This window comes from Polypterus senegalus, chromosome 2 (genome assembly GCF_016835505.1).
Source record: "Polypterus senegalus isolate Bchr_013 chromosome 2, ASM1683550v1, whole genome shotgun sequence".
In the NCBI taxonomy this organism is placed as follows: domain Eukaryota; kingdom Metazoa; phylum Chordata; class Cladistia; order Polypteriformes; family Polypteridae; genus Polypterus; species Polypterus senegalus.
Window position 1 is genome coordinate 42,149,113 of NC_053155.1, and position 12,068 is coordinate 42,161,180.

Genomic DNA, 12,068 nt, shown 5'->3' on the forward strand with positions numbered 1-12,068 from the left:
CTGTCCAGATTAACCTATTATTTATGAATGTGTTTATTTATTTATAGTATAGTATAGTATACCATAGTATAGTATATAAACATCTACGTGTGGAAGTGTGTGTGTCTGTCTGTCCAGCCCGGAATTCCAAGTCTAGGCGGCAAGGTGGCCTCAAGTTAATGAGTCGGAAGAAGAATTAAGTATGAGACTACAGCATGAAGCTGAAAGAAAGCGACTCCGTCGCCAAAGTGAAATTCGATTAGCTGCTGATAGACAACGGGGGTGAGCACGTCCGCAAAACGAAACTGCCGCCTCTGCATTTCAATTTTTTTTTTGACAATTTCAGTAGTTTCTAGGACCTCGGGCTTTTGCAGCAGGGGCTTACACAGCTAGTGTAGTATAGTTCTTTACTTGTCTTGCACTTGTCCTATGTTTATGTACAGTATATGTTGCATCGTGGTCCTAGGGAACACTATGTCATGCCACGGTATGCTGCAATACTGTGTACGCATAAGGACACTTGATTTAGCTTTATAAATAATTTTTTTCGGTGTCCTAAAGTTTTATCTTGATAGATCACATGTAGCAACAAAGGTGACAATTAGGTATTAATTTACAGCAAACTTTTTTTTGAAGTCCTCAGGACTTGGAATGGATTACTTGATTTAATTTAATCAGTTCGCTTATACTGGTGAAATTCACCATGGCAATATTCCAACCTAAACTGACCAGGCTACCCTCCTGTCAACAATATTTTCCAGCTTCTTCTGAAATTTCCAGATATTCCCAGGCCAGGCAAGAGATATAATCTTTCCAGTTTATCTTGGATCACCCCCAAATAGGAATGCCAGTTATACTCTCCATGGATGGTGATGGCGGGCATCCAAAATACATGCCCAAGCAACCCCAATTGGCTTGACTTGATTCAGAGAAGCAGCATTTTTACTTTGACATCCTTGAATTATGAATGGACACACAGAATATTCTAAGGCAAATATGGTTCCAGCATCGTCTGCACTTACCTCCCATCCCCTTTATAAACTTTTCGGTTTTGTATCTCCAAACTTAAAGCCAGTATCATCCTTATATGCAAGGCATCTGCCACAACTCTGTGTTTACTTTCAGTTTGGTAATGTGACCTCCTTTCTTCTTTCTATCCTTAACAATATTTTGACATCTTCTAAAAACACCAACTATCAGCATACACAATTTAAATGTGTATATTGCTGGTGCCTCACTTGGAAACTTTATGTTATGCATTTGGCTGCCGACCCCATTTACCATTCATGTCCTTTAAATGTTCCTGCCACTTTTCTCCATATGTTTTGGACCTGCTCTCCAGTTTATACTTTTGGATGAATGTTTCCAACTGTCTATCAAATATTTACTCCATTAACATTCCTCTTTTGCTTCATATATATTCTTCTCCTGGACCCCTCTTTTCTTACGGTGATTTCTATCCAGCAAAGGTTATTCCATTTGGGTACCATCTAAGTTAAGCTCATTTTAGCCTCTTGCTGGACATCTCCTAACTCACTCTTCTGGAAACTTCTGGAAATCCAATTTCTTTAAACTAACTCTGCTTGAACGTTTGGTGGTGCGAATCAATGAATCGTTTGGCTCCAATATAGGGGAGTAGCAACCCGCTTTCCACTTAGTTTGGAGCTGTCTGGCAAAGGGATCCGTGTCATGCCACTAATCTTAATCCTTAATTTCCCTTTTTCTCTTCTGTGTCTGTCTGGCCTCTCTCGACAGTCTACGTGGGCTTCAATAGTTCTTAATTCAATTTGGAACCCTTCCTACAGGGCAATTTCAAGACTCATGTGCCTTTGGTGTATATGTTGCTGATAATTTGTTTCTCCTTCAACAACTCCTAGATGAAATTTTTGGGATGACTGACCTTAAAATAAAAAAAAAAATTATCCCAAAATTAAACTGAATGGACACAGAGCTCAGGGTTGTTGTTGATAATTTGTTCCTCTATCAATAATTCCTGAATGCGTTTTCTGTGATTACTGAATATAAAATTAAAAATTCAGACGTGAGCATCAGTAGGCTTTGTTACCCAAACAATTCTATAACATTTCAGTAATTATTTACCACTTTGATGCTGATATTTCTAATCATAAAATAGGTCATTACTATAGCAATTGACGAGGAGAATTCATAATTAATTGCCAAGGGTTCCTCTAGAGTGCCTCTTTCTCTTGCCTCAAAAACTAATCAGCACATCATCATCTCATAACAGGCTTAACTTTCGAGTTTGGTATTTTTCCGCCCACCCGTTTTAGCTCTAGTCTGTCCTCAAGAAACTGTGATACACAGAAACACACACATACATGCAGAGACGCATCCAGCATCAAGATATTAATGTTTTCAGTAGCAGGAGACACTAACATTGTGATCCATTGAAAACAGGAGATCAAAATGTTTGATGAATCTAAAGCTTACGCTCCTTGCCCAAATTTGATAAGTTATGGTGGGGTGGGATGGTGCAAAGCAAAAAATTTGATTACAAAGTAAAAATGAATGGACTGGGAACTCCATGCAAGACCCTCGTTTCGACAATTTGTGCTTATTGGTTTGCTCAAAGCACAGAGCTTATTATCATGGGAATGCAGACTGGTTCATTAATCACAAGCTAGTGGGCATATTTGTGGGCTTAAATGCCACTGCAGCAATATTGGCTGGTACAATATACAATATAAAATGGCCACTGTTGACTTGTTGGACAATCTCCCTGGGAATAAATTTCAAATACAAATACAAAAAGATGACTCGATACAATAATTTAGAAGGGATCATCACTGAATTTTATTTTACTGTCAGGCAGGATCCAGAAGCAGAGCACAGGCTCACATGCAACAGCTCAGATCCTTGAACTCTAATAAGAGTGGCCAGAAGTGCCCAGCCACCTCATGTGGTGAAAATTAAGCAGCTACTAAAGTGTCGTGACATTCAACGACACCAGGCAGAGCCATGTATGAGGTGCACCTTATGAGATTCCCAGAATGACAACTGCAACATATTGAGTTCATCCAACATCCTAGTCAACAATAACAGAAAGTAGCAACTGAGAGGTTGGAATAAAACTTATCTTATCTAAGCAGGATGCCTGAGAATCCAAAGAAACATCTTCCTTCACTGCTTTCATATCATGATGTGTCTTTCTTTTTCACCAATTCCCTTATCTGAAATCACTTGTGGTTAAACAAAATGAGGTGCAGAGACTTCACTTTGATGAAAGCAAATAACAGCTTTCGCAGAGATCAGCACATTAATTTTAATCAAAATGGTGAATTTACAAAGCAAAAGTTTAAAAAGTCATGAAACATTGTCATCATAAATCATCTATCTCAGCCTGACTGAAGCACAGGTAAAGTGAGATCTTTGTTTATATTCTGACAAATCTGAAGGAACAATAAAAGCACAACAGCTTCATGGAAACAACTAGAAAATACTTATGTTTAGGAAAAGAGTATTAAAATAGACAAAATGTATCAACTGGAAGGCTGGAAAGAAGAAGGAATGCCAGGCTGAACTTTAAAAATCCTTTCGTTTAAACCTTTTAGTGTTTGGTTTTGACCTTGTTGCATTCCTAACCTTGAGCTCGGTGCTGTTTCTGGTAAAACGTCTTGGTTTACATAGAGATTTTTGGCTTTGATCTTGCTTTAAAATCTGCAATTATGAGTTTACCTAGCGGACAGGCTGCTTAACTCCCGTCACTCAAAAAATTAATAGCAATCTAGGGACTCTAAAAGAATGTCTTTTCGGCCTTCTAGATTGTGAGTTAATCCAGAAATGCCGTGAAGAATAAATCACAATTAAAACTGCTTCATGTTATGTTTGTAATTGTAAAACAGTCAACTTTCCAAATGTATTTGTTGCTCTGAGAATATTTTTGATTGTATTCATGATGAACTGTAACAGGGAATGCTCATTTCCCTGATGTCAAAAATAAAAAATGAACTTGGAGCTGCTATATGTCAGAAACGCCTTAGTGGACTTTGTCTGTTGAATTGGAACTTGTCAGGAAGCTACATGTCAATGACAACATAATGAAATTCACAAGGACAAAGGCAAGATATAAGCTGATTTTTTAAGGTAGTATGCTGATTTAGAGCTTTAAGAATTTATTATTAAAAAAAAAGTAATATATTTTGGATAAGGGCAGCACAGTAGCACAGTGGTAGCGCTGCTGCCTCGCAGTTAGGAGATGTGGGTTCACTTCCCGGGTCCTCCCTGCATGGAGTTTGCATGTTCTCCCTGTGTCTGTGTGGGTTTCCGCCATTTGCTCCAGTTTCCTTGCACAGTTCAAAGACATGCAGGTTAGGTGCATTGGCGATCCTAAATTGTCCTTAGTGTGTGTGCCCTGTGGTGGGCTGGTGTGCCCTGTGTTGGCTGGTATTGGCTCCAGCAGACCCCTGTGACCCTGTAGTTAGGATATAGCAGGTTGGATAATGGATGGATATGCTATTTCAGTAAGATAGTTTTTTTTTTCTAAGTAAGCTGAATACTGGTCATCTTTTGCTTGTAACTTGTTTAGAATCCTAGATTCTAAACTTCAGTTCAAGGTTGTGAAGTCACTAAAACATTTCAAGCTTAAAGCTGCCTATGAAAAAAATTGGTATTGGAAATTTGTTGTATAGATAGTTGTTATGCTGTTCATTTAAACTTTTCTATTTCTGAAATACTGTAGAGCACCTGAATATTAAATGTTATGGTGAATCATTTCTTATTGCGGGCATGACTACAGGAACTATTTGTTTTTAAAGTCAAGGGCCTATTTTTACCAAGGTCGCTTAGAATTCATGCACGGAACTATTCCGTTGCAATGTCCTCAGTCTCTAGACCAAGCAATCCATTTCATTTTGATCATATATTATATTTGAGAGCAGCATTATGATGCAGTGGCAAGCACTGGGGCCTCACTTGGTTGAATCTCAGCTTGGTCACTCTTGTTTAAGTCCTCTATGTAAGTGTTTCTCTGGGTGCTCCAGTTTTCCATCTTATCCTGATATGCACATTAGTCTTCAACTCTAAATAGGATAAACAACAAGCTAGTCAAGTTTAAAGATGATATAAACCAGAATTAAGATAATGTAGAATCACCCAAATCATTATACAGGGACCTGGACAGAATACAGGCTTGGGCAAGCATGCAGCTGACTAAATATTCTGTGATTAAATGTAAGGTAATACATGTATGAAGTAAAGATGTTAGATTTTGAATGCACAATGGGAGGTTTGAAGCTTAAACGTACCTTATGAGAAAAACCTTGGCGTCACAGTCACTAATCTACATTGAGACAATGTACAGAAGGCTAATAGGACGTTCGGTTATATATCAAACTGAGTAGAGTACAAGTCAAGGGAGGTTATGCTTAAGTTATAAAACGCACTGGTGAGGCCTCATCTGGAGTACTCTTTACAATTTCGGTCTCCATAGTACAAAAAAGACATTTAAGCGCTAGAGAAAAAAATCCAGAGGAGAGTGACTAGGCTGATTTTTGCATAGAATGAAGAGAGATTTAAGAATTTGAGAATTTTCAGTTTAAGTAAATAGAGATTAAGATGACCATGACTTAGTGCTTAATAATGTAAGGAAAATTAGTACAAGAAATTTTTCCATAAGAACACGGGAACACATTTGGAAACTTCACCTCATCTCATGTTCTTGTCCACTTTGCCTAGTAAGGACTGCAACAGCAGCAGTGTAAACAGGTCAGCCCAGACTTTACTGATCCAATCTACAGATTCCAGTTCTTCCAGGGGAATTTCCAAGCATTCCCAAGCCAACCAAGACATATAATCTCACCAGCATATCCTTGGTCTGTTCAAGGGTCTCTGCCCAGTAGGACATGCCTAGAGTAGCTTATGGGAAATTAAATAAGGGCATTCTTACCTCGTTTGATTCCTGTTGATCCAGAGAGTAGCAATTCTACTGTGAGGCTCTCCCAAATTGCTGAGCTTCACACCCTATCATGGAGAGTAAGCCCAGTTATTCTACAAAGAGACGTCCTTTCTGCTGCTTGTACTTGTGATTTCATTCTTTTGGTCATTTACTCACAGCTCATGACCACAGCTGAGGATAGGGAGGTACTGTAGATCACCTGGCAACCTGACAGTTTTGTCTTTAGACTTAGCTTCTGCTTCACCACCACAGATTGGCACAATGCCTAAAGAACCACTGCCATTCAAATCTGCTTATGGATCTCATGTTACCTTCTTTTCTTACTTGTGACCAAATCCTGAGATATTTGAACTCCTACACTAAGAGCAATTGTTCTCCCATCACTTACAGAGAGAACCATGAACTCAGACTTAGAGGTGGTGATCCTGATCCCTGCCACATCCCTTGCTCAAGTGTGTGCCAAAGGTCACAGTCAGATGAGGAAAATAGGACAATATCATCTGCCTAATCCAATGATGCTAGCCCTAGCTTCGCTAGGGGGACACCTTCATATCCTAGGCTGCATGCAAAAGTTGTTGCCATTTTCTTAATATTTTTGTGTAGCTAGAGGTATGCTCTTTGTAATGACAACAGTCACATCATATCCATATTGTTGCAATGCTTGATGTAATCATATTACCCTTATTTAAGTTGGTAGCAAATTAGTACTTATATTTCAGATCACAGACAAAAGCTTTTTTTACATTAGAAATCAGGATTATTTTTTGCTTTAATTTTGGATTATGTTTGCAGTTTAGGTGTTTTTTCTAATCTTTTTTGGTATTCGACCTCTGCCTGTCCTATAACTGTTTTTTGTTGCTTCCCTTAAAAGCCATGGCGCCATTAGCATGACAGTGTTGCTCGATGAGATGAAATGCTTCACTGATGGATTTTCAAAATGTGCTTACCTTTGTACAGATTCTTTGGAAGCTGGCATGTGTGCCCACACCCATTGGAACAGCACTTCTTCACCCCTGAGCACTCGCTGTCATCTTCACAACTCTCCACACAAGCTGCAGCAAAGCCACTGGCCTTCTCAGGTGCTGGGCAGTCCCCTTGCTTCACTGACTGGATGGATTTCAGGAACTCACAGCTTGTTAAACACTCATAATGTTTCTTAGGAAAGAGAGGCTGGGTGGAAAATAGAAGAAAGATACAAGTGAGTAGCTTGTTTTTAGCATGCAGTAATTCATTACACCAAAACACAGATGTAAGCAGCAGAAAGGGAGTTAATTGGAATATATACAGTATATTATCAATCGGTTCAATTGTGAAAATCCCCATTAAGGAAACATAATGTTGTAGATAAAGAGTGCTTACAAGTAAGAGGTGACACCTAAAAATAAAACACCATTATGACAGTCAAACAAACAAGAGCCTTTAAGGTTTATTGGCATCCTAAGACGAGTGGAGACATAATAACCATCAAGACACTTCACCTGCTATCGTTATAGTTTGTACAACTGACAAAGGGGCATATAGAGCACTGACATAACATAGGACAAGAGAAGAGCCCAAGAGGAGCAGCAGTGGGGACAAAAAACTCTTGAGAAGACATGATCTGCTATTGGCGCAGTGAGTCCTGTAGCAGGAGACGTGTGACCCTGTGGTCCAATAAAGAGTGTAGGTGGCCCCAAGGATGCTGTTCTGCAATAAGAGAATTTGTTTTTGGGAATTAGTGGTCCCTGGGATGTTATCAGGTCATCCCTGAACCCTTAAGTAATCCCAGGGATTATCCTGAAGGAAACTCAGTGTTTGTTTTCAAAGTGTCTCCATGCCAGAATCACTATACGTTAACAGCTAGAACAAAGGCTTAACTGACAGAGAAAGAAAAGAGGCCAAATGTATTGAGTAGACAGAAAAAGACTGTAAGGTGAGAAGGGGTGAGAAAGGAATAGAGTCATGCCATTAGTCCAGGCCAGTGGTGCAGTAGAGTTCAATTTATTACTTCTTACTTTAAAATGACTTCCGTTAGTCATCCCTTCTTTATTAAAACCAAATCCTCTATTAAACTCTGGAGTTTTTTTTTTGTTGTTCTACAGATTACTGATACTTCCCCAGTATATTGTAAAATAAACATTTTTGTGTCTGAATTACTGTTCATGCATCATTAAAACAATCCTCCTGACAACAGTTATTGACAAACTTAGGCATCAATGGTGACAGATGCTACATTATACCTAGCATCTATTCAAACTATATCGTAGACGGTCCTGGATAGGATAGACAGTATAAACTAGGTCACACAGATATCGATTTTACTTAGCCCAAAGGATTCTAAAGTACCCCAGTGATTAATTTTCTATAGTAAGACTGCAAAATGAAGGTTTTGCTTTTTTGCCCTTCATTGCCAAATAGCCTTGTATTATTTTGCCTTAACTTCTCTGATATTATCAAAATTTTGCTACTAATATTACAACCATAAACCCACTGAGCTTTATTTGCATTAACCCTGAGTATTAAGCTCAGAATTCTATGTAATTACGTTTGTTCCCACAGAGTCAGATTCAGGGTAACAATAATAGTCAATTTTTACACTTTTAAGCCCAAATAACTATTGGGACAGTATTCTGCTTCCATCTTGTACATAAAATAATGTAGTGCTGCAAAGAATCATGAATATTTGCATGCATTTTGACACTTTGAGGTAACTCGTCAATACTTATTAGTGGGGCTGAGCTGTCAAGCAAAACACAGTGGTGTGTAAACAAGTAGCTTTTAAATGAAACTTATACAGACCCATTAGTTCAATTGAACGATAGAGAAGACAATGTGAACTGGTCATCAGATATTGATTCTGATAGTGAAACTGGGAACTGATGCATATGGCACTATAGAAACAAACTGCCATGATATGCATGGTGGCTTCAGTCACGTAAAGCAGTGTGGTGGAAGTGGGTTTGTGGCTTCCATCTAGCCACCTAGGAACACGCAAAGCTTTAGAAATGTTATTATACCATTTTCCTGATCTAAGCCTCATCACAATATGATCATGGAGATCTACAGAGAGTCCCTTGAGCTTTATGGCTTGGTTTTTGTCCTGATAAAATGAGTGAATTACACAGGTGTGTGCCTTTCTACACTATGTCCAATCAGTTCAGTTTGCCACAGGTGGACAAAAATCTAATTCTAGACACATCCATCCAACCATCCATTTTCTAACCCGCTGAATCCGAATACAGGGTCACGGGGGTCTGCTGGAGCCAATCCCAGCTAACACAGGGCACAAGGCAGGAACCAATCCTGGGCAGGGTGCCAACCCACCGCAGGACACACACAAACACACCCGGGCCAATTTTAGAATCGCCAATCCACCTAACCTGCATGTCTTTGGATTGTGGAAGGAAACTGGAGCGCCCGGAGGAAACCCATGCAGACACGGGGAGAACATGCAAACTCCACGCAGGGAGGACCCGGGAAGCGAACCCGGGTCTCCTAACTGCGAGGCAGCAGCGCTACCACTGCGCCACCGTGCCACCCATTCTAGACACATCTCAAGGAAAATTAAAGCAAACATGATGTACGACTGCAACTTGTAGTGCAACAGCAAAGGGTCTGAAGACTTATATAAATGAGGGATTTCAGTTTTTGAGTTTTGAATGAATTTGCAGACCCTTCTGATAACGTGTTTTCATTTTGTCAATATGGGCATTGAGTGTAGATTGATGGGCAAAAATGGCAAATTTATCCATTTAAAATCAAATTTGGATCACAACAAAATGTGCAGGTGCAGAAAGTAAAGGAGTCTGAATACTTTCTGAATCCTCTGTAAATGAAAACAGAATCAAAAATAAGAAAATATTACTTCTGTAAACATATGTACATCTTACATCTTTTATTAGACATAAAAACCTGTTTATTTCAAAAGAAGTATTGTACCTCAGAAGGGAAAGTTCTGTGTGACACAAAGTGAATTAGAAAGCAGGAGTTTCTGTTCACTTGTTGACAAAATTACTAAATCGAAACCCAATAAGATTTAAAAGAAAAAAAGATCATCTTGAGGATCGAATCTAAATCTGTGTCATCGCTGCTGAAGTTTATTTTTTTTATTATTATTTTCTTTATTAGGTATATTTTAACTGTATTACAGAAGCTTATAGAAAAACCATGCAACAATTGAAAGCATTATATTAGATGTTTGCATTCAATCTTTTATCTTTGGATTTTATTTTCTGTTTAAATCAATTTGTATTAATATGGTCTAGCTTCTTACATTTTTCTGGACACGAAGGTTCAGCTGCGGGTTGTCAATTTAGGGGCTTCAGGGTTTAGGGATGTCAAATACAGGTTTTTGAGACAATAGCCTACAACAGGTAGACCAAACTGGATAAAGCTTCATTATCAGGTGTTAGGACCAGACATCTGGAGCTGCAGGTGGACCTTAAGGGGCCTAAGCCCAACCCAATAGTTTTATATTACCCAAACCATTAATACTGTACGTCCTGTACTGTGTCATAAACACTGTTCAGCCAAATCCTACTGCAGAACTGGCTTTTATTTCATTTGAACATTGCATAACTACGAAGTGTATCAGAAAGAGCCTGAAGGCTGACATACATACTTCACATAAATTCTGGCACTGATTCTCCTTCAGATCCCAGGCTTCTCTGCATGGCTTCAGGCACTGGAAAATAATAAAAAAAAAAAAAATGTAAGTACCTCAAAATACGTCAATTCAAAGAAACCAAAAAGGCACAAGTCTATGCCTGAGGCATGACTACGTCAAATGGCTCACAACATAGCAGGATAAAAATCTAACAGAGGAGGTGAATATAAAACTGTGTGCAAATGATTAATGATTAATTACATTTAGGAACGTAAAGATGAACGTTGTCACTTTTCTGCCAGGAAACATTATCTTGTTACATTTTTGCACATTCTATTATGAGTGGTATACAGTTTAATGGGAATTTAAGATGGATAACTGGAAACAGAGGTGGCTAATGGACTGGAACAAAATGTCAAAAACATTTTGCTGAACTGGATGTTCTAGCTATTTTTGATTTGGATCAATTTGTCTAGATGAACCTGTTAGGCTAAACTCCTTTTGTATCTACTGTACATGTTCTTATTTCAAGTTACTCATACATGCAATTGTAATTGCATTTACTTATGACCATGTTACAGAACTCTGAGTCTGGTCAAAAATAAACTGAAGTGAACTGATAGTGAACTTCAACTTGCATTTTCTTAAATATTCAACGTCTACACGTGGAAGTGTATGTGTTTGTCCGGCCCGAAAGTGAGAGGTGGAGTCGGGGTAAGAGCTCCACCTCCGAGGAAACAGAAAACTCGCTTAGCCGCAAATAACACAAGCGAGGTCAGCACGTCAGCAGAAACGAAACCTCAGAAGAAAGACGTCGCTTAGCTACTAACATCAGCAAAACAGTATTCCTTTTACTTTTCCTCCCGCCACTAATACACAAGCGAGGCGAGCACGTCAGCAAAATAAAACCTCTGAAGAAAGACAGGGAAAGTCGCTTAGCCACTAATGCACAAGCGATACAAGCACATTGGCAAAACGAAACCTCCTAGGTAGTTGCTTTCAATTACCTCACATCTCTACATTTCAGTTTATTTTCTGATGATTTCAATAGTTTCTAAGACCCCGGGCTTTATACAGCACGGGGTTACACAGCTAATATATAATAATAATATAATAAACTAATATTTTATATATTACCTTTACGTAGTGAAACAATATTCTAAGCCACTTTACATGTACAACACTATAAAAGTAGTAAACTAAACCCTGCCTTTCACTCCCAAGGTTCAGTATCACCTCATCTGTCTGACAGGGAATATCATTTAATTTTTAAAGTTATGCTGTTTTTGGAAGTGGAATATGTCACCTGCTTGTGTGAACAAGCCATACGCTTTTTGTTACATTTGTGGGGAATTTACCTTGGTAGCAAAAACAAAAAAACAAAACAAAACAAAAAAAAAAACACCATCTTTATTTCAGCAGCAAATTTGGCTAAGTTTGGACTCCTGGATTTAAAAAAAATGTTGTTTTTTTTCTAAAATAGTGTTTTTTTTATTTTTAAACCTTCTTCTTTCAAAAACTGAACCTAAAAGAACACTCCAGTTGCCACATTTAGATTCAGCACCATCAGACCCATACAGAACACCTACA

The 12,068-nt window shown here is 38.6% G+C and overlaps 1 protein-coding gene across 2 annotated transcripts in view; it reads right to left on the bottom strand.

Moving 5' to 3' along the window:
* Positions 1-12,068, bottom strand: part of LOC120522859 (anosmin-1) — a 252,033-nt gene that overhangs the window by 99,900 nt on the left and 140,065 nt on the right. For both annotated transcript variants that reach the window (XM_039743581.1, XM_039743582.1), the window contains exons 3-4: positions 10,494-10,556; positions 6,841-7,063 (exon numbers count right to left, since the gene is read on the bottom strand). In XM_039743581.1, the coding sequence (XP_039599515.1) occupies positions 6,841-7,063; positions 10,494-10,556 (286 nt within the window). The remainder of the gene's footprint in view (positions 1-6,840; positions 7,064-10,493; positions 10,557-12,068) is intronic.